The sequence below is a fragment of the Myxocyprinus asiaticus genome, chromosome 20 (assembly GCF_019703515.2).
Source record: "Myxocyprinus asiaticus isolate MX2 ecotype Aquarium Trade chromosome 20, UBuf_Myxa_2, whole genome shotgun sequence".
Classification (NCBI taxonomy): domain Eukaryota; kingdom Metazoa; phylum Chordata; class Actinopteri; order Cypriniformes; family Catostomidae; genus Myxocyprinus; species Myxocyprinus asiaticus.
Window position 1 is genome coordinate 2,417,090 of NC_059363.1, and position 24,183 is coordinate 2,441,272.

Sequence of the window (24,183 nt, forward strand, 5' to 3'; positions counted from 1 at the left end):
GTATGTAAACTTTTGATCAGGGCCATTTGGGTGATTTCTGTTATCATTATGATTTAAAAAGGAGCCAAACAACTATGTGATAATAAATGGCTTCATATGATCACTATCCTTAAATAAAAGACAATTTTTTTGCATGATCAGTCATATTTTCAAAATCAATGCCAAAATTTCACAATTTCTGCCAGGGTATGCTAACTTTTGAGCATATATAATGCTTCTAAAAATCAGATCTGGGAGGCAAACAATGCCCCATAAAAAAGTTAATTTCTGACTTATATTAAATGATTACCATATTCAAATACCATAGTATATACAGTACAAAAACCATGTTTTACTACATGATACCATGGTAAAACCAATGGTATTACCATGGTATCATGTCGTGAAAAAACTCTTACCTTGGGCTTTTCATCTAGTATCTGTTGTAAAATGTTCTTATGTGTTTCCACAAGCTTCTCGTGTCTTTTTGTCTGAGCGTCTTCCAACTGGTAACAGAAATGACAAAAAAACATTAATGGATAAGTGTGAAGAATCTTGATATTTCTTTCTTGGCAATGTAAAAACTGTTTTACCCTTTTAATGTGTTGCACCACCTCATGCACATACGACCTGTTGATCTCCAGTTTCTCTCTAAAATCAAACACAAATCAGTCAACACAAATGTCTCATGAACTTAACAATTCATGATTAAAGATGGATGGATCTTTTTTTCTTTTTGTTGTATAAAGGTCTCATTAAAACTGACTTGGAAACTCTTTACCAGGTCATCATCATTTATTTTTAGTACTTTTCAAATGCCTTTTATTTATAAGTTTGACATGTCCCAGACCTGACTTTCAATATTAAACTATGAAAATTAATTACAAAAATATTAATTATTGCATTTTTAAAACTATGACCATCTAAACAAAAGGGACAATAAACATAAAAAAAAAAACATATATATTTATTGTTTGAAAATGATTTCTTTCAATCATGACTGTCCCATAAATGTGGCATCATTTCCACAACACCAAATAAGTTTACCCCAGTGAATTTTTTTGTGTACTTGTTAACCAGTGGACAAAAGTGTCAGTGAAGAGCATGCTTGAGATGAAATATGAGACAAAACAAAGAAAAATCAAGGGAAAAATCAATTGTGAGAAGAAGATTTTTATTGGCCGTCATTTCCAATCAAGCTGTAATTTTGCCAAATGATGCAAAAAATGTAAAAATATTTTTTTGAATTGTGTGTATTTAGGATCCATAATATGTTAGCTTTGAAATTAGCCTTAGCAAGACAAAAAAGTCAAGTACATTTTATTTAAAAAATGTTAAAAATGTCACTTCCAGCACAGAATTATATTAAACAACACAGAATATGAGATGTGCTGGAAATGACACTAAATGACATAAATCTCCTGTGATGCATGAACACACACTGATGAACATTGTTAGAACGTCATTAAAAAAAAGTGAGTGTGACAAAAGGTTTTAACGAGACACACACACACACACACACACACACACACACATATATATATATATATACATACAGTATACACACTATATTGACAGGTCAGCAAGTCTCAATGACTGTTATGACGTAGGGTGAGTTTTTTAATTTAACAAAGTGCTTTATTGCCATCTAGAGGCCGGTTTTATGGAATAGCTCCATCTTCTTTCCACATAATTGCCTCCCAGAACATTAATGAAAAAATCTCATTTTTAAAAACTGTTTCTCTCTAAAGCCATTAACGTCTCAGTTGGAGTAAATTAAGATACAGAGTGTCTATGATCTGATGAAAGACATTTAAACAAAGTATTTTACCACCAAAAAGGGCTTCCATGTCTACATTTCACGTAAAATCACTCTGCCTCATTTAAAACAAATAATGATGTGTAATAATGCTGATCTAGAGCTGATAAAAAAGAACGTATGAATTCTCACTCTTCGGTTAAATGTTTCTCTTTTGATTTGGCCTCACTGATCTTCTCTTGTCTCTTCTTGTCCATTTTCTTCTTCAGCTCTTTCTTTTCTCTGTAAATACAGACCGAACAGCAAGGTTAAAGGTACATGGTCTTATTAATTTTTAAAGAAGCTTGTGATGCGTCTAACAGACTCACTTTTCACACAGTTCCTTGAGTTTCTTCATTTGGTTGCTCTGGTTTTCCTCTGCGATGACTGTCAACTTCTCGATAACCTATAAATGCAGCATCACATTAATAAATAATCAGAACTATATAAACTTCAATGCATTTGTGATTATATACAGTGCCCAGAAGACTCCAGATGTCTGATTTCCATGTGCCCAGCAGGGTTCAATTACTGAATTCCCACCAAAGGTTGGATTGTAAAGTGATCTAATCAGAGCTTTTAGGGGGAGCGTTCAACTCACCTAATGATGAAAATCATAGGGATTTTTTTTTTATTCTGTAAAGAAGAATTTTTTGACTCTGTAAAGTCAACCCTCAGCTTACCTGTTTGATGTGTTCTTTCTTCAGATATTTCTCGCTGTAATATTGTTCCTGTCGCAGGTTCAGCAGCTGTTGTTGCTGCTGTTCTTTGAGTTCTGACAGTTTCTGTCCGCTCTCTTGATCCAAATTCGCCAGTTCCTGCTCGAAGAACGACGGGCCGTGCTCTGGACTGGATGACAAACACCTGATGACAAATATGAGTCTGTGAGAGATCAGCTGTTTATCATCACATAATGCCACATTTTGAAAAATGTTGCCTTCAATTCATATCGAAATTTTGCCGATAAATAACTAACAATCTCGCAAGGGCCACTGAGCTTTCCAAATGGGTCGGATGTGGCTTGCGGGCCACCAATTAAAAAGGTCTGTTTTACAATTTATTCTGAAAGCACTGCATGTGAAGAATAGCGATACAGCCTGACAAATACTACTTTATTAGGTGGCAGGCTTGTGCAACCAAACTTCTTTCTGAACTTATTTATTTTTAGGCCAACACAAAATGGTGATTCGCCAAGAGCTCCCTCTGGAACAGGTTTTTAGAACAGCACTTTTCTGAGTTATGATCTTTGGTTTACATTACTTGAAGAGATTTTTACATTTTGTTCTACAACAAAAATTACAGAGTCGTTCCACAAACGTGGTAAAGTTTTAAAACCGATTTGTGCTTTAAACGGAAGTTGCTAATAAGTTGCTACATAAGGACTACAAATACCACAAAAATGTCTGTCTTGATTCTTGATGAATTAAACAACTGTTGTAGTCCATAAAGAAATATTCAAGGTTCAATACAAGTTAAACTCAATCAACAGCATTTGTGGTATAATGTTAATTACCACAAAAATTAATTTAGACTCGTCTGTCATTTTCTTTAAAAAAAGCAAAAATCTGTGTTCCAGTGAGGCACTTACTCATGCTCTCAAGAGAGCAGCTCAGAAAATGGAGTGCAAGTGGAAGAATACTAAATTAGAGGTATTTCGCAGTGCATGGAAGGATAGTGTCTGTAGCTACAGACAGGCACTAAAAGCTGCCAGGTCAGCATATTTGAGCAAACTCATAGAAAATAACCACAACAATCCTAGGTGTTTAATCAGTACTGTGGCTAAATTGGTTAGGAATAAAGCATCGACTGAACCAGATATTCCGTCACAGCACAACACCAATGACTTCATGAATTTCTTTAGTGATAAAATAGAAATAATCAGAAATAAAATTATGCAACAATTCTAAAAATATAATAGAATTATGAAATCATCTGTCACAGTACCACAGAAAACTCGGTGTCTCATAACTTACTCATGTGCAACTTCAATCCTTAACTGTCAAAAACTTATCGAAACATCAAAAGCCACAACATGTATGTTAGATCCAATACCAACTAAGCTCTTAAAAGAGGTATTCCCAGTAATCTCAGAACCTCTTCTTAATATTATTAACTCCTTGCTTTTAGATAGGAGAAAAAAACCACTGGAGGGCCATACCCTGGATGCCAACCATACATTCTAGACGATTGAGAAGAATATTTTGTTTGATAGTGTCGAACGTGGCACTGAGATCTAATAAAACTAAGATGACAGGTGAACCTGAAAAATATCCTTAGTGACCTTCAACAATGCAGATTCAGTGCTGTGCAAGGGTCTGAAACATGACTGAAATGTATCTAAAATGTTAAATGTATTTAGATAGGAATAGAGCTGCAAATAAACAACTCTCTCCTAAAGACTCATCTATTTAGCCAGGCATACACATTTGTAAATTTATCCATCAACTCATAATTAGGCTGTTTTAGTTAGGTCTGCCGGAACCAGAAACATTTATCATGCTCTATAACTCTGCAAAAAAATTGAATGGCATCTACGCTAATATTATTCTATTTGTTTCCCTGTCTCAACCTTGGGATATGAATCCAGAGCCGGCCAGATTCACCTCCGTTCCTGCTTGGTTTCGGACTCCACTGCTACGTGTCTCTGAGTGATGATGACTAAATACAACCGGTGCCAGCCAAACATCACTTCAGTCTATTGCGATGGACTTCAGGGGATGAACTGATGCCAACTCCAACCATAAGACATGGGACACTTCATATGCCAATGCCTGAAACTTGGATTTAGATTAAACCTCACCGAAATTACCGGCCAGGTTGAACTGCGATGCACCTCACTGACCTCGGCCTGCATCACCTCGGTCTAATGATGGACTACACTCTTGAAATGGAATACATAGACTTTCAATTATTTGCCAACAAAAGCCTTCATCAGTCAAATAACAAAGGACAATTGCATCTATGTGAACTTCAGCAGTTAATCGAGGATGAACTTCAAAGACATTAGTCATTAATCTTCCAGATCATACACAATCTTTTGTTTACACACTGACCCTTAACACTTACTTAGTTTAATAATTTTAAACCATGGCTTGCACTGCACACAAATAAGTAATATTGGCATTATATTCATGCTGTTTAGTCAGAGGGGAACTGGCCCCCCACAGTGAGTCTGGTTTCTCCCAAGGTTATTTTTCTCTATTAACCAACATCTTATGGAGTTTTGTGTTCCTTGCCACAGTCGCCTCCAGCTTGCTCACAGGGGTTATAAATACAATTATGATTTAATTATTTGTTTTTATACACAATTTACAATAATATTTAATCAAACTACATAATGATCACCTCTAAGACTTTATAGATATTACATTTTCTGTTAATGCATGATTTTCTGTAATGCTGCTTTGAAACAATGTGTGTTGTGAAAGGTGCTGTACAAATAAAAATGACTTGACTCTCTGCATATTAAGCAGAGATAAAAGGAAGTATTTTAACACTGAAAAAGTTACATACTTCAGCTTTAAAAGCACCACAAATTCATTCTGCATGTCTACAAATAAACGAAGACACTTAAAAAAATTTGAGTTTAAACACAATTACCGTTTTCACCTTAAATGGCAGGTCTTATTTTCCCTATGTTTTGTTAAAAGCTGGTCTATAACTTTTACCAAGACAGAAAAAGTTCAAGAAAAGTCTAATAATATCTTACACTTTGTATGGAGGTGAACGAGAGTGATTCGTTCCCTTAAAAGATTAGTTTAAAGACAAAAAGATTCTTTCAGAAACAAAACATCACTAGTCTACATAGAAAAACAACTGAAAGCAGTTAAAGCAGTTTGTCAGTAAGTGAAAAGGCGTAGCGCAACGTGCTTTATTGTCCAAACAAACTCATCTGATCATAAATCACATTATAATTATTACTTCCCAACTCATAAGGAACTTTCCATGAAGACTTGAAGGCAGCAAAAGGCGAGAAGGAAGTAGAGAAGTCGAGGAAGTCTACCTACCTCCTCTTACCGTCTCGTTTGGCAGATTTCAGCAAGACGGATCGTTTGCGGAGGTGGTCGTGCTGGAACTCGTTGTATTTGGCCGTGTGCTCTTTGATCATTTCAGTGGTCTTCTTGTGATGTTTCTTCACTAGGTCCTTCATCTCTTTATAGTGTCTCCTCTGTTCTCGTACAAACAACTTCTGCTGCTTGAGTTCCTCAACCGTTTGAGCTTCCATTTCTGAAAAGGAAATAGACAGACATTTTAAGGACTGTAGAATTAATCAATTATATAATCTCCTCAATATTTTATAATGTTTTCTGAAACTCATGTGCATGGATTTGAAAGCAGTACATCAGAAATATTAATAATTTATTGCTCCCCTTCAGAATGATTTAAACTCATTGACTGCCTAATAAAACAGAACCATACCTGCAAGTCTTGAATATATATGATTATGTTTTGAAATAGTTAATAGACATGAATTTCAGGATTTCTTAGTGCAGAATCTAAAATATCTATTTTATTGTGTGTGTGTGTGTGTATATATATATATATATATATAACTATTTACATAGCATAGAAATACACTAATATAAAATTTATTTCATTTAATTTACTTAATCTTTATTTAAATGGGAGAAGGAAAAAAAAACAGACTTTCACAGTCGTCTTAAAGATTAAAATTCTAAGATCTAAGCAATACAAATTTATAACAAAATTCCATAAAATTGTAGAGTAATCTTTAACAAAATTAAATTAAAAAACATCCTGGTTACTTTCGTAACCTCCGTTCCCTGATGGAGGGAACGAGACGTTGTGTCGATGTAGTGACACTAGGGTCACTCTTGGTAGCCCCAAACACCTCTGCGTTTTGAAAAAAGGCCAATGAAAATTGGCGAGTGGTATTTGCATGCCACTCCCCCGGACATATGGGTATAAAAGGAGCTGGTATGTAACCACTCATTCAGGTTTTGTGCTGAGGAGCCGATATAAGGTCCGGCCATTTCAGCGTGTAGTTCAGTGTTGTGGCAAGAGGGACACAACATCTCATTCCCTCCATCAGGGAACGGAGGTTACGAAAGTAACCAGGACATTCCCTATCTGTCACTCACTCGACATTGTGTCGATGTAGTGACACTAGTGGTATACAAAACGGCACAACTAGCTGGACTGTGTTACATGGACTGGCGGTGCGAGACAGGCAGACGGCTGTGTGCCTCGTAGCATAACGAGCATAATAGGGTGCTACTAGGACGACCTGCTCCTCGTCCTCCCTGGGTCTGTGCAAGTAGGCTCACTGGGGGAAACACGTATTTACGTAGTCCCGGGGACCAGCTGTGTGCCAGCACGTCTATACCGAGGGGTGCCTCAGTCGGGGCGTACCAAAGCGGGCAGTGGGAGGATTCCCGGTAAGCAAACAGGTCTACCTGTGCTCAACTGAATCGACTCCAAATCAGCTGGACCACCTGGGGGTGGAGTCTCCACTCTCCCCTGAGCATAACTTGTCGTGACAGTGCGTCCGCTACGGTGTTGGGGTCGCCCGGAATGTGAGTGGCTCGTAGCGACTTGAGGCGCTGCTGACTCCAGAGGAGGAGATGGCGGGCGGGTTGTGACATGCAACGGGAGCGTAGACCACCTTGACAGCTGATGTATGCTACCGTCGCTGTGTTTTCCATCCGAACCAACATGTGCTTGCCCTGGATCAACGGCCGGAACCTCCGCAGGGCGAGCAGTACTGCCAACAACTCGAGGCAGTTGATGTGCCAACGAAGCCGCGGGCCAGTCCAGGAGCTGGCGGCTGTGTGCCCATTGCATACGGCTCCCCAGCCCGTCTTGGAGGCATCCATCGTAACCACGACGCACCTGGAGACCTGCTCCAGGGGAACCCCTGCCCGTAGAAATGCAAGGTCGGTCCAAGGGCTGAAGAGGCGGCGACAGACCCCTAGTGTCACTACATCGACACAACGTCGAGTGAGTGACAGATAAGGAACTAAAAATGTAAATGCGTAAATCTTAAAAATAGGCTAAAATATATTTTTGGGTGAATATATTTAAATAAATAAAATAAACATATTTTACATACATAGCAAATTATACAGAACAAACAAAACATGGCAGAAAATTATTAATATAATAATTGAAAATTATTATGTGATTATATTAAAACTACTCTTTTAAAATTTGGACTATTACTCTTTTTATTCGGTGAACATCAACAGAATGCATTTTTGTGTAATTATAAGTATTCAACATTATACAGCAATATAAATATAGATAACTATTTATAAAGCACACACACAAAAAAAAAACAAAAAAAAAAGCCAGGGGGAGGCAATAATATATTAAACAAATTAATGTACAAAAAGTGCTTATATAATTCAAATAAATACTTTATAACGCTCACAAATATTTAAAGTCTTAATAGCTTTTTTATTTAGAGAGTCTAGTATTGTCAATGTACAGCCTTGCTGTACATTGGGTTTTTTCCTAGTAAATTTGAATTTATGAATTAGAAATTTCATCAGAATCATCATAAATTTAATTAAATAAAACTACTTTTCTAATAGCTAACAAAATGACAACAGTTACTGACCGGTGAGGACGCTCTGGATAAGATCTTCAGTCTTCGTGGCTGGTTTCGTTGAGCCTGAAACATATGTTGAGCTCAACAGATAAAATGTATGCATTTCCTAGAACAGGGGTCGGCAACCTTTTTGACATGGAGAGCTATTTTTTTATTTTCCTGGTCAATGGCTGGCCGATGCACAACCCCCCACCACCTCAATGTGCATGTATGTGATTTTCCGAAGTTTGAGTTCACTTGTGAAAATGTTTCTATTTTGCATTTTTCTATTTTAATCGTTTATTTTTCATTACAAATGATATTATTAGCATAACAGTTTGAGTGAAAAATTTGTGCAAAACCCACATGTGAAAAATCTTGCATGTGAAATTTCACAGAGCAGCTTGTGAAAGTGCTTTAATGAAAGAAAACCTGTCCTTTTGTACAAAAATGAGTTACAGTTAATGTCACAAATTTGCTTATTTGATTACTGATCTTAAATATTTCTTATATAATGTCATACATTTTTCAAAATCACGCGGAGGGGTAATCACTAGTACAGAAGCAACGACGAGAGAGGAGCAGGCTATTTTATTTATATGAAGATTTCGCACATGCATTCCAATCTATATCTTGATGTAATCCAATTAAAGTGTGACGAGACTCACGCTGCGTGTACAAGCCATTCGCACATCACAAGCTGATCAACTATTTAGCCCTTTTCTGTGAATCACACCTGCAAAATTCTAAAACTTTATTTCCAGGTTTAATTTATATTTTGAATAGACTCCGATTTTTGAACCCAACGATGTGGGTTTATGTTTTCTCTTTTAATCTTTTAATGTCATTTTGAGTGTAACTATGGTTTAAGGAGGGTGTACCTGTATGCTGGGTTAACCTCAAGGATTAATAGTAGTGTTTTCTTTATTACATCACATGTTGTTCAGAAAGCAAAAAGAAACAAATGAAACACTGAATGTAGGCTGTCATCCGCGCAGCCTGACCGAAGCAAAGCGGGTGCGTTTACTCGTGCAATTAACCGAAAGTGAAGCGCTGCCGGCTCGTGATGCACGAATGGCTTGCAAGCGCTGCACGAGTCTGTTGGGTATACTGCAGTGTCATCACATTTTAACTTTTTGTTTATCCTCCCATTCAGCTCATGAAAACACTCTGCGTGATCATGAGGAAGGATTACATCAAGATGTAGATTGGAATGCAGGTGCGGAATTTATATAAATAAAATAGTCTACTCCTCTCTCGCCATTGCTGGCACGTGTGCCATAGGTTGCCAACCCCTGTCCTAGAACACTGAACATATTTCTGCCCTGTCTTAAGTCATAGACATAGCATATGTAATGACCATTAATTGTGAGAGATGTGTATTTATAATAAAAGATCTGTAAGAATATCACCTGTGGACTGTGGCTGTGCGCTGATCTGCAAGGTGGGTTTAGGAGTCGCGCTGGGTGCGTGACTCAGTCCGTTCTCTACCGGGGCGGGTGTGGGTTCACTTTTCACCTCTGACGGGTTTTCATCACCCTGTTCTGCCTGAAGAACAAGACACCTTCACTAGAGTCATGACCAAAACCTCTGTGACCTTTTCAACATATGTGAGTTTGTCAATTAGACTCCTCCTAAATACTACAATATGTTAACTAGTGATGGGTGTAACAGGTTACTGTCACTGATTACTTTTTCCTGTAATGATGCAATGTTGGGGACTAGTCTTTATTTTTCAGCAGTCCTGTTAAAGTTATTGTTCTGTCGTTACCTTTGCACTGCATATTTTATTTCAACTAATTATGGTTAAGTTAAAACCAAAATACAATCATAAGTTATTCATTCAAATTACTTACAAATGTATTTGTAATTTAATGAGTATTGTGATTTAAATTCAGTTCAGTGTAATTAGTGAAGTAGTCTAATCCCATTACAGTAAAGAAAAAAAGTTTAAACATTTTAACTCATATTACATTTGAGCACTTTAACACTTAATGTGTAGAACTTTAAAGGTGAACTGCAAAAATAATAACCATCTACCATTGGTCAAAAACAGACAGTGCCACCCAGAAATTTGCATGCTGCTCAAACAAGCAATATTTTGCCAATGGCTTACTTGTAGTTTGCTCTGCACATTAAACTAGGATAGGAGATCTAGAATAGGACAGAGTTTTCTTTACCTCATTGGTGTCTTTCTCTTCTTCTCCTTCCTCTAGCGTGAGAGCGGCGAGCTGTTTGGATCTCTGCTCCATCAAGTTCACGTATCTGATAGGGTTGGAGAGCGCTTCAATCACATCTGTTTACCAGAGAAACATACTGTCAGTCATGTCAAACACAACAAACACAGTAAATTACTGTTACAAACATAGAACAGGCCCAGTCCGACAGGTACATTTACAATTCAGCTTTAAAATTTATAATAATTAATATTTATTCTTTCCCTTAAGGATAAAGTTATGATTTCCGTTGGAATTTACCATTTTGACTTGCCGCAATATTTCGCACCTTCCAAACCACCAAATATTAAAACCACCAAAAAAATATCCTATTGCATTTAGAAACATTTAATTTTCACGATTTAATACCACCTTGGCCTATTACATTAGCATTGGTTAAGGTCTATTTCTTAAAATGACATTTTGCTCATAGTAAAGTAATATCTGAAGTTTCATAAGTGGTACAGAGCACTAAATTAAGATATTATTTATTTAATAATATTGCTGATAATTGTCAGAGAGGGTTTTGAAAATATTTTGTCCTTTGCATTTCATGTTCCATTTCATCTTTAACCTTCCTATACTGTTCGGTCATGTTTGACCAAAATCACTTTTTCCAAAAACGGTTTCCTATATCTGAGCATTTCAAGACTTGGTGAATTTTCCTCCACTTTCCATCTGAACATACACACACAAACACACATAATTGGACTCTATAATTAAAAAAGTGACACCTTTACTGTTTGCGGTCAAAATTGCCCGACCATAGGAAATGAATGGAAAAGACTAAAAAACAGAGCCATTTCGTTTTGATTTGTCAAATACAATATATAAATCAGCCACAATGCAGAACAAACACACACAGAAATGAAGGGGTGAGACTACACAACATGCAGAGTTTAAAACATTGTGCAGCCATCTACTGGCCATTATTGTCATAGCATGATTTTCAATATATATATATATATATATATATATATATATATATATATATATATATATATATATATATATATATTTTATTTTATTTTATTTTTTTTTCACCAGATGGCAGCACTCTGACCCCAATACATGACACGCATCTTATATTCTCAATGGTTCAACTTATAAACTTACAGGTTTTTACTGTAGTGAAGTTACATAAATTTGCTTATTTGCATATGCAAATGGATGGTGAAATCTAGAAATTTATATGTAAATAAGATCTAAAATTTTTTTTTTTAAATTTAAAAAAAATCGCAAAAGAAATTTTATATTTTATTGTTTTTACTTCTGGGTAGAAGAAATATTATAATTTCTTAAAAATAAATAAATAAATAAAAAAGTTACACCTGTAATGTTTCCGGTCAAAAATGACCGCAAATAACCCTTCTTTATTAGAATAGGAGGAATAAAAAAAAAAACTGAACCATGTTCATTTACATTTAATTAATTAAATATTACAATGATTAATTAAATATGAATCATTGAACACATTCACACAAAAAGTCATGTAGACCCCACAGAAAATGTAACAACTTTAAATTTTTAAATATTTAAATTGGTCGTCACAATACAAAAATCCTGTTTTTATGTGTACCATAATATGCAAACGTTTCACTCTGATGAAAGGAATGGAAATGGAATGGAAAAATTCTTGCATATTTACCTGTACCTCTTAATAATGCACCATCATTATGTGTGCAAGACATTTATTCAAATGGGAATTAACATGGCGATAAATGTGAGAAATGCTGTTGAGAAAGTCAGTGTATGTTTTTCCTCAATGGTGTAACACTTTTAAACTAACGGACATCATGAAGAGAAGCATTCTGGCTACTGAAGATACAAACCTTTCCTTAGAAAATGTACCATGGTTCAACGATGGTTTCAGATGGCAATACCATGGTATTTTGATATATGCCATGGTACTAAATGATTACTGTATGCATGGGTGAATCATGGGTGAGTCAATTTTCACCTCAAAAGCAAAAGAGAAAGGAATGAAATAAGCAATTATATTATGCAAAGCCTATTTTTAGGATCAGTACGATTACAGACAATATAATATCGGGGTGAAAAACGACCCATAAATATTTTCTTGATATTCACCCTCATATATCATGGTATTTACACGTTACTCCAAGGTACTTCAAAGAATCTTATGGCACTACCATTGTAATCCACAGCTGTATCATTTTGTAACAGTTAATTTCTTACCGGCAAATGTATCAGGCACATAGTCCTTCACCTCAATATACACAAATATAGCAGGAAGAGTCAGCGATTGATTCTTCTCGTTCCTCAAACCAATGTAACGAAAACCTGTGAGAAAAGGTAATATGAGAAACTGCTCTTTTTACAGTCAAAAAGCAACTAGTTCAACTACATTTACATTTTGTGAAGGAAATAGCAGTTTTTGCAAGGCAGCAGTAGAATAGTGTGAAATTTTAGGTAGTTTAGGTTGTGGGCTTTGGTTCTGTATCAATGAAATGCTGCTTTGCCGTTGTCATGACAATTAGTATGCATCTTGTTTTGTTGACTTTGTACGAGAATCAACGCAACACCATTTTCAGAGTGTAAAGACGGCTATAGATTGTTAAATTGATGCAAGAAAGAAAAGACCAACCGCAATTCAGAATGCAATTTTTGATGACATCATCACTGTTGGTTAAACTTTACTGTTAATAGTGAATATTCTAAGAGGCCTTTCACACCTTTGAGCTAAAAAATGCTAGACGCCAAGAAAAAAGCAGATGCAGGTGTCTCGAGGCGCCGTTTCATCTAAACACGGTGCTCCTGCACGAGATGTTAACAAAGAAAACAGCAAGACGCGACACGACGGTTAAAGATTTCTAGTGCATTTTTACATAGATGAACAACTGAAAAACAGTGCGGATGGATGCAACTGTAACCGGTCCTGCTCGACCCGCTCCAAGCGGGATTCGAACCGGGGTCTCCAGCATAGGAGGTGGGTGCACTAACGAGGAGGCTAAAGGCTACAGCATCTAACGTCAGTCGCTAGTGAGCCTCTTGAGGCCAGGGAGTTAGGTTTACACATACCGCACAGCTATCACATAACAGCTGGCTCCCATTCCATGCACACCCCTAAACCTCACTCCCATCCAGGTCACGGCACTACTTGTAACCAGTCCTGCTTGACCCGCTCCGAGCGGGATTCAAACCACCGTCAACTGGCATCGGAGGTGGGCATGCTAACGAGGAGGCTAAAGGCTACAGCCTCTAGTCAGTCGCTAGTGCGCCTCTTGAGGCCATGGGAGTGAGGTTTACACATGCTGCACAGCTATCACTTACCAGCTGGCTACTGTTACACAACAGTGTTCAGTTTGAACAGCATCTAACAAAGTAATCCAAAAGATGTACATTTTGTAAACTTAAAAATTAGTAAGTTTACAAAAGCCAGAAATAAATAGCATACCAAAGACTAAAATTATCTACGAAAAGTTTGAATGAAGCCTGCAGGTTTAACAGTTCTGGCTTGAATTAGACCATGTTTCCATTTGAAAATGCATTGATTTTGCTACCTTTACCACACTAGAATGGCGTTTTCCTCCACTTAAAACAGAGACTTGCTCTCTATAACTGCATACTTTGGAAAACAATGACGTTAGGATCCTGAAAATGGTTTCAAACTTAAACTGATTATTGTGGACGTGACCTTAATTGCAGAAGTTTAATTCTTAAGGTTTAAGGTTTATCCAGTTAATCCAGTGCTGCCCTGCAAGTGAGTTTCACACCTGGTCGGATGGCTGACACTGGAATTATCCGATGACCGATAAACTTCCCGCCCTCTTCAAACACAGCTATCCTCAGGGACGCAAGAGTGGGCAGAACAACCTAGCAAATAAACAACATTAATAAATAAATAAACTTAATGCCTCTTCTCCCATGCTGTCTATAAAACAACACACCAAAAATATCTTTTACTTTTTTAAAGACGATGGGTTCCTCGTCCCACACAGGGTTGATGGCGTTGCCTTGGGACGTTTTTGTCTTAAATGCTTTTCGTCTCGTGTCAACTGGAAGTCCAAACATGTCAATCTCCACATAAACTCCCACTTTCTTATCTGTCAGAAACTGTCCTGATATGATCTATTGGAAAAGACAACAAGATATAAATTACAAGATTATAACTTGCAACACTGTAACATAATCTGTGCAAGTATGCAGATGAAAACGTAAATGCATGGCCAATGTATTGCAAGTGTGTGGTCATAATTACTCAATGTGCGTTCTTGCATTACAGTAGCGGTAAAAAAAACTCAGTACACAAGGGGGTGATATTTCCTTGTGGTAGAGATGTGTTGTTATTCAGGTAACTAGCTACAGATGCATTCTTTGAAAACACAAATGTTTTCCTTCGCTCAGACGTGACCCAAAATTGAAAAATGAAAACTGTCTAACCTTTACTGATAAAGTATTAGCTACGATCCCATCCACGGTGCTTTCTGTGAAGGGGTCAAAGTGTTTGTCCGGTCGTCTCATGAACTCGGGTTTGAGTCTGTAGCCGCTTTTCCCGTTGTACTCGTACATGCCGAGGTTTAACTGCATGGACAGATCTGAGACAGAGAGAGGGGGATGACAAAACAATCCAAACAAAGTGAATTAAAGTTGACATTTCATTTCACAGTTAGGCAAATAGTGTTATACGTTTTTCCAAAGGCATTTTAAAGCATCTACTCACCAATTGTCTGAAAATTGAGTGCTACGAGCTGACAGCCGGCGTTCCAGAACACTTGAGGCATGTAGTTGGAGGAATCGACTCGGGTTCCTTTAGGATAAATTCTGCTGAGCTGAAACTTGTTGTATCTACATGCACATGGTTAAGGGGCCATATTTGCTGCATTGTACAATCAAATAAATTCATAAATCCATCACAATTAGTAAATAGATGGTTAATCAATGCTTCAGTTAACATTTTAAATCGAATTAATTGCATGACATAATCGCATATCTTTATTTGGGGGCCTTTTTCAGCAAATAATGATATAACGCCATATAAATTCTACATAATAATTCAAATAAATATAAATATTATATGTAGGGCCTATAATAAATATAATAATTCAGATATTCAGATTGAAATATATTGCACTATTGTAGCAGACGAGTAAAACTTTGATTAGAAAATACAAAAAGTTGCTTTAGAAATCAATATATTGTTTGTTTTATTCCTTCCATTTCATTGAACATAAACCGACAGTCGACAACAATCCATTTTGCATTAAATTCGTTAATCTGTCCTGTTCTCCCAGGACACGTTCTTGTGTTCCTTCTGCGCTAGATGCTTTTGGAGCATCTCACTGGTTTTTAGTGCGACACTGGAAGATGTGTCAAGTTAAAAGTGGTTAAAACTTTGAAAATTGTGTCTCGAGATCTCTGTATTCTGTTGTGCGCCCAGAAGTCAAGAACGCATACTGTGCGAGTGGCTCTCATTCTGTGGCTGCGTTGCTTGTGAGGTTTGTTGAGGCGCGTTGACTGCCCCCTGCTGATGCGGCATGTAAAAACACATGTACTTCAAACTTAAATTGCTCCTATGGTAGGAAAATGCGTACTTTTATTACAAAATTTCTATACGGGCCAAGGGGTATGATTAATTGCGTAATTTTATTTCTTTTTTTTTTACATGTTATTTTTTACATAATCACACAAAATTAACGCTATAAATCGGCAGCCCTAGTTTATCCTATATATATATATATATATATATATATATATATATATATATATATATATATATATATATATATATATAAATTACCAATGGGATAAAAAAAAACTTGTTTCAAGGGGAAAACTTTCCTTATTGGCAAACAGTTTTTAGATTAAAATGTTCTTAGATTTTTCTGAAAACAATACTTAATATCTTATGCCAGTGTCTTTCTTAAAGGGATAGATCACCCAAAAATGAAATTCTCTCATCATTTACTCACCCTCATGCCATCCCAGATGTTTGAATTTCTTTCTTCTGCAGAACACAAATGAAGATTTTTAGAAGAATATCTCAGCTCTGTAGGTCCATACAATAAAAGTGAATGGGTGCCAAAATTTTGAAGCTCCAAAAATTACATAAAGGCAGCATAAAAGTAATCCATACGACTCCAGTGGTTAAATCTATATTTTCAGAAGTGATATGATAGGTGTGGGTGAAAACATCAATATTTAAGACAATTTTTGCTAGAAATTCTTCCCCCTGCCCAGTAGGGGGCGTATGCATGAACAATGTGAATCACCAAAAACACAAGAAGAAGAATGTGAAAGTTAAAGTGGAGTTTGAATGAGCAGAGACGAGAATTTATAGTAAATATTGATCAGTTTCTCACCCCCCATCTTTTAAATCACTTCTGTACACACTGATTTAACCACTGGAGTCATATGGATTGCTTTTATGCTGATTTATGTGATTTATGGAGCTTCAAACTTTTGGCACCCATTCACTTGCATTGTATGGACCAAAAGAGCTGAAGAAATTCTTCATTTGTCTTCTGTTATACACCAGTCATACACATCTGGGATGGCATAATTCTGAGCAAATGATGAGAGAATTTAAATTTTTGGGTGAACTATTTCCTTTAAGTAATATTTTCTTGTTTTAGGGCTGTTGAGATATTTTAACCGGAAAATAAGAAAAATTTTTTGTTGCAGTGAATGGGAAAGAGCAGAGTTAACATTCTTTAAAATGCATCCTACTACACCCTGATCTCATGAACATTACGTGACCATGGCAACATTTTTGCAAAACGAAATTAAATGCTTCTTTACATATTTGTCTGCAGTTTCCCAGTGAAATGTCCAGTGGGGGGCGCCAAAAGTGAGTGAAATGGTGTCGTAATCAGATGAGGTTTTTTTAGGTGAATATTAGATGGTGGTTGTAAGGAGTAAAACGTACCTCCCTAACCTAAACCTAACCGATAGTGATCTAAAATCAAACGAGAGACAGAAAACAGAGATCCTTACCATAAAACAACACCTAAACCTAACCGACAGTATCCAAAAACCAAATGTGAAATGAAAAGCACATTTCCTGAAGCAACCACATCATTTCGTGTCACTTCTATTGTGTGCTTGACTGGTTTTGAACGAGTCCAATGCTCTTTCAGGTGAGCTACCACACAAGCAAATCACTTAGAAATAAGTGTGTGAATGTAGGTGAATCTGTCATACAAGCGTAAAAATCTATCGTTTTTCAAATTATGTGTTAGAGTAAAAGTGTTTCAATATCATAACATAGCAGTGTGTGAGTAATAGTGTGAAAAAGAAGTATTTATAAAGTCAAAATCAGCTGTTGTAGTCGTGATTTGTGTGAAAGTGAATAAAACGCACAGTTGTTGTAGTGCCGCTAGTGTTTTTTTCACCAGGAAACTACAGCGGCACGTAAAAGTCAATTTGCAAACATTTTGTTATAGTAACATTCATTGTATAAGACAAGTTTGCCTATTGTGTTCACCGGAAGAACATACGTCTTAACAGGGTGATTAATGATGACGTGATTTTCATTTTTGGTTGAACTAACCCTTTAACTATTATAATTATGGTCTACATATGCTCTAAAATGTCCATGTAGCAAATTCAAAACCCAAATATGAACACAGTGTGCAATCCCTCTGGCTGACTATGTCAGCAAATGTGCCTGACAGATTGGATTATTCAGGTCATCCGTTACATGGCATAAATAATGAATGCACTTGTCCTCTTTTGTTGTCATGTGTCCCATCTGATATGTGGGTTACTGTACTTGTGATTGAACTACAGTGAAGCAGCGACACGAATGAATCACAGGGTTATTTCAGTTTTTGTAAGTAAAAGATGCTCGACAAACTCCACAGGTGTCTTTGTGAGCTGCTCCAGGGCTTTCGTCTCCACAAACGATGACATCTGATAACTGCGTTTGGTTTCTGAAAAATTTAAAATGATATGTTTAATTTTATTAGATATAAATCAGCTAACACACCATCACAAGTGATTGTACTTTATGAAGGTAAAATAGTGCCTAAATGATTTGCAAGTGCAGTGTAAGATTTGTAAAAGCATAAATGAAGTTACAAGCTTAAAAATAAATTGCTTGCGCACAGAAGGTTTAGTAAAGGTGCAAATCAAGTTGCAAGCATAAGAAAAAATATAAGCAATGCTTTAATGCTTTCTTAAGTGTAATTCATGTGTTGTGAATTTGCAATTTCATATTAACACAAAGTAAATGTGGTCTGTATTCTTCTGACTTCCTTTTTTTTATTTTCCACACTTACACTTATGTATGATATTTAAGTTTAATATTTAAGAGAGAAGAGATACCCAGAGGAATGATGCTGAGCCATATGAAGAAGCTGTCTGTCACATCATTAAACCAATCAGATCAGAGTAAACTGGTCAAGGAAAACCTCATTTGATTGGTTACTAGAAGCAGGTAGACCTGCCTTCCCCCTTGCGCTTGCAAAACTCTTTTCAGAGAGAAATTCAAAAGTGTAAGCGTGAAAAAAAGGAAGTCAGAAAAATGCACACCACATATACTTTGTGTTAATATAAAATTACAGATTCACAACACATGAATTACACTTCTGCAAACCATTAAAGTATTGATAATAATTACGCTTGCAACTTGATTTACACCTTTACAAAACGTTCTGTGCGCACGCAAAATAAATAGCTTGCAATTTGATTTACGCTTTCAGAAATATCACTCTGCGCAAGCAAATCATTTAGGCACTATTTTACCTTCATAATACTTACTTTTGGAAACCTCAAAGGAGTGAAATTTGGTGGGTTGGATGTAATTGACTAGCGTGGACATTTCTTCAGTGGCAAATGCTTCAGATCCTGCTGTACCCTATAAACAAATAACACGTTACTGCAACAGCACAGATTTAATGCCTTATACAGTGAGCCCTAAAAGTATTTGGACACTTTAGTCACACATAAAAATTGTGAATGTCATTGCATTAGATACTAAATATAAAAGCTAGTGAAATCTGCACTGAAATACTGCTGGAGCTATACTTAGAACTAACTTCTTTTTTGTTCAACTGGTGTCTTGGTGATTTTTAGCGGATGTATGAATTCACATTAAGAATATTGTCAAAAGTTATATATATATATATATATGCCCTGATGTCTATAAGCAGAAATGCTCATGTAAAATTAAGTGAACATTTATTTTACACAATATTTGCAGGTGTTTCTTTAACTTCAGGCACTTTTAGCACTTTGGATTTCTAGAAAGTCTCATTAAAACATTTTTCACATTCTCACTAATTTTGTTTTTTGGTTTTGGTTTGTCTACTAACAATGTCCAACAGTTTATGTTCATGCATCACAGAAGATTCATATCATTTTTGTAATGAAAATTCCCACCACAGTGTAATTTCCAACACATCTCAAATTCTGTATTGTGTTTAATAGAATTCTGTGCTGGAAATGATGCTGATGGAAATGACATTAAACATTTTTTAAATAAAATGACAGACTCCTTTGTCTTGCTAAGGCTAATTTCATAGCTAACATTTATGTATCCTTATTTCACGGCTCTCTGTAATACTCGATTCTGATTGGTCAATGGCGCCATCTAGTGGTCTGATATCTCTGAGTAACAACCGCACATCAGACCGCTCTTCCAGGTATTTTGAGCCATTTTTCCTGCTTCTTTGAGCCATTTTTCCTGCTTCTTGTAAGCTAATAAAATAATTTCAACTCAATCAATGTTTCATGTGCATTTATTTGGCAATGAGCATAATGAGCAATCAGATGTTCATTACTTACAAAATAAACACCAACAGAAATCCGACGCAAACCTGACGTGGATTTCAGATGTTCAGCGATTTCTTTCTTCTCACATAATTTCAATGCAAATCAATATTTTATGTACATTTATTTGGTTGTACATTAAGTAAATACACACAATTAAAGATAACTCGACCCTGTCATGGCTTGTGGTAGTGATGCTGAAAGGAGAGGCGATGGATCTATTTGCAGGCTATTTAATGAAGATATAAAACAGCGCAGAGTGCCATAATCCAAATCAACAAACTAACACAAACATAACACAGACGAGAACTGACAAAGAATGAACAACACAGGAGGGTATTTATACACAACAGAACTAATGAGGGGATGGCAGACAGGTGAGGATGATGAGGAACAGCTGGTAGTGATAAGGGCAGTGCACTATGGGAAATGGAGTCCGGGGGAAACTTCAAAATAAGAGTCCATGGAAAACATGAGGGAGACAGAACGTGACAGACCCCCATTCTAAAGTAAAAGTTATTGGTTTGTTTTGCATATGTTTTAATTACAATAAATCTCTCGGAACATACAGTATTTAAGTTTACTGCAAATAATGTAACCACCTAATAAAAGTCAAACAAATTAATAACTTTAAGTAAATGTTTCACTTTAAAACAAGGAGTAAAATTGTCTTTATTTTAGGATTTTAGCAGTTCATTAGTAACAATTTAGTAAAACCAATACTAATTATTCATACCCTAATTACTGTCTTAATATATTTAAATGAACTTGAATACTATTTCATAAATGCAAAACAAACCAATAACTTGTTTAAGTTAAACTTTTACTTTAGAAGGTGGTCCAGTTGTTTGTCATAGAAGATTTTAGTAATTTATTAGTAATCAGGGCCAATACTAATTAGCCACAATTACTGGCTTAATATTGTTTTGTAAACTTGATATAAAATGAACCTCTGAAATAGAGCATTAATAACATTATGTTTGACACAAAAGTACGATTTTAATTACGGCTAAGATAGCCTTACTCTACATAAAGTTATCTATTTATTACTGTCTTATTCATCCTTAACTAGTGCATTTTTGTGGATGCTTAAAATAAAGTGTTACCAAAGTTTTCAATTCAGTTTTAAGGAGACCTTCATATTACAACAAGATAAAGTTGAAATATGTTTGTTTTGATGAAAATTCAACCCCTGGGGCATGAAATGGCCAGAAATTGAAGAAGCAACCCTTCACAAAATTCATTTTATTCTATGTTAAAAATATAAAAATAAAAATTAAATAAAAAAATACATATATCAAACATAAAATTATATTTTCATGTTTTTATTTCTAAAACAGGCACAATTATGGTCAATCAGCTAGGTAAATATATCAATCTACCACTTAAACATAAATGTCTATGAGTAAAAATGCTGATTTACCTCGTCCATGGACTTCTTACAATCATCATCATCATCATCTTCATCATCGTCTTCATCAGCCTCCACCTCGGCAGACACTAAACCACAAAAACACAAGACAATCAAACTGCTTTAATAAAATCATATGTGTGTGTTTAAGCACCTCGCATTGCAAGTCTTTCTCAAATCTGCCATGTGTTTGTGTGATTGTTTTGTCATGTGTAAAGCCAACGCTGGTTTCAGATAAGAAAAGGGCAGGTGCTCGATACAGCTCACAGACAGGAAAACCCGTTAAACCCATGATAATGACACCAGTGTGTGTCGCTCAACAATGATAAGCCATAATCGATGAGTCGCTTCATTTAAACAGCAAAATAGGGCAAGACTAGAGATCTTAACGGGATATACAACTTAAATAAAGACTTAAATTTGCCTCTGTTTCTCACACAAAGGTATCGTAGGACTTCAGAATACGTGGAAAATAGCACGAGTCGTACGGGCTAGTTTTGTGGTGTTTTTTGGGGCTTTTTAAAAGCTCAACAGCCCCAGTTCTCCTTCACTTTAATTATACGGAAAACAGCAGTATGGGCATTCTTCAAAACATCAAAAAAGAAGAAAGTCATACAGGTTTGGAGCAATACGAGGGTGAGAAAATAATAACAAAATATTTCATTTTTTGTGTAAAACTAGAAATACTTTTAATATGTGCATTTTGGCTTTATGCATCATATTTATTTTATTCTGACACCACATGCATTGACTGGGCCATGTTTTCAGTTTGTGAATAACTCATTCTGGAGTCTCGGGTCTCTTACAGGTGGATGTTTAAGAAATCAACATCCTGCTGAGAAACCAGCTGTTCAACATCTGCTCTCAGCTTCAATGCTGTCTGGAATAGACCTTTAAAAACCTTTAGAAACTGCTCGCATCCATCAGCCGCTCACAATGCCTCCATCACACACACCTACATGGGAGGCTGGGAGTTCGTCTCTGACCTGCAGAGGGTGTAAAGGTCAGGTGCATTTCTCTCCACATGCGTCTATACACAGACACCAGCTGATGGATCAGAGGACTACGACAAAGCGGTGCTGGTAATTGAGGCAGGTGAAGAGTTAATGACTGCTATTTGCTTTCGTGCACGGCAATCTTTCTTTCTTTCAATGTGCTACAGATGTAAGTGAGCACAATCCAGTTTAAAGGGGACATATTGCTCTTTTGAAATAACACTCATAACATCAACATGCATGAAAACATCACACGCACTTCCTGCAAAAAATCTTAATCAGTGTTTGTGTCTTGTTTTCTAGTCAAAATCTAGTCAAAACTTAAGGTGGGCTCATGGCAAAAATGCCACCAACAGTGATAAAAATGACCCTAAATTCAAAATGTGGGGGGAAAATTATTATATATTTTTTTTAATTTATACGTTTATATATATATATTCAGTCTAACTATTCATATTGAGAACTAATGTAAATTAATTAAAAAAAAATGTAAGTATTTAAATATTAGAAAGATGCAGTATATGTTTTTATGTATTTTTTATGCTCTAATAAATCTAAGAAATACCCCTGATATTTAAAATCCAGGCTAGTTGATTTTTAACATTGATAAAAAAATTTACAGACACAAATGACATAAGATATCAAGTCAAATCTAAAAAAAATGTGTGACATTTATAAACCGGGGGTGAGGACTGTTTGATAATGAGATTAAAAAAATAAACTAGTTTTCTTATTAAAACACTGATTAAGATTTATTTATTTATTGTGTATGTATTTAAAATGTGTACAATGTATTTATTGTACCCAGTCCACCCAGGCAGTTTATAACAATTAAGCTATAAAACAGTTTATATCATCAAAAATTGTCAAGTTAATAACGTCACAATCTTTTTTGGGGGGGATTTTCTTCCCTTTTTCTCCCCACTTTGGAATGCCCAATTCCCAATGCGCTCTAAGTCCTCGTGGTGGCGTAGTGACTCACCTCAATCCAGGTGGCGGAGGACGAATCTCAGTTGCCTCCGTGTCTGAGACTGTCATTCTGCACATGTTATCACGTGGCTTGTTGAGCGCGTTACCGCAGAGACGTAGCGCGTGTGGAGGCTTCACGCTATTCTCCGTGGCATCCACGCACAACTCACCACGCACCCCACCGAGAGCGAGAACCACATTATAGCGACCACGAGGAGGTTAAACCAACGTGACTCAACCCACCCTAGCAACCGGGCAATTGGTTGCTTAGGAAGCCTGAATGGAGTCACTCAGCACGCCCTGGATTCGAACTCACGACTCCAGGTGTGATAGTCAGCGCCTTTACTTGCTGAGCTACCCCAATAACGTCACAATCTTGAGTTCATTAACATATAACCGCCCACATTCACACAACCAATCAAAAGCCTAGACACACTTGACTATTTTTGACTATTATAAGTAAATGTATTTTAACATGTTAGATTTACATTTGTAAATTAATTTCAGATATCAATAAACTGAGGAGT

At 36.2% G+C, this 24,183-nt stretch overlaps 1 protein-coding gene across 2 annotated transcripts in view; it reads right to left on the reverse strand.

Moving 5' to 3' along the window:
- The window catches only part of LOC127410688 (1-phosphatidylinositol 4,5-bisphosphate phosphodiesterase beta-1), a 70,560-nt gene that overhangs the window by 1,808 nt on the left and 44,569 nt on the right, over positions 1-24,183 (reverse strand). Inside the window, exons 15-31 of one of the 2 annotated variants that reach the window (XM_051645852.1) lie at positions 21,705-21,781; positions 19,271-19,367; positions 18,357-18,441; positions 15,231-15,355; positions 14,951-15,105; positions 14,474-14,638; positions 14,284-14,383; positions 12,746-12,850; positions 10,511-10,626; positions 9,743-9,878; positions 8,361-8,414; positions 5,785-6,004; positions 2,461-2,641; positions 2,107-2,183; positions 1,931-2,020; positions 573-630; positions 399-485 (exon numbers count right to left, since the gene is read on the reverse strand). In XM_051645852.1, the coding sequence (XP_051501812.1) occupies positions 399-485; positions 573-630; positions 1,931-2,020; positions 2,107-2,183; positions 2,461-2,641; positions 5,785-6,004; positions 8,361-8,414; positions 9,743-9,878; positions 10,511-10,626; positions 12,746-12,850; positions 14,284-14,383; positions 14,474-14,638; positions 14,951-15,105; positions 15,231-15,355; positions 18,357-18,441; positions 19,271-19,367; positions 21,705-21,781 (1,928 nt within the window). Of the gene's footprint in view, positions 1-398; positions 486-572; positions 631-1,930; positions 2,021-2,106; positions 2,184-2,460; positions 2,642-5,784; positions 6,005-8,360; positions 8,415-9,742; positions 9,879-10,510; positions 10,627-12,745; positions 12,851-14,283; positions 14,384-14,473; positions 14,639-14,950; positions 15,106-15,230; positions 15,356-18,356; positions 18,442-19,270; positions 19,368-21,704; positions 21,782-24,183 lie in introns of those variants that run through there. The other variant, XR_007892153.1, reaches the window with a different exon arrangement.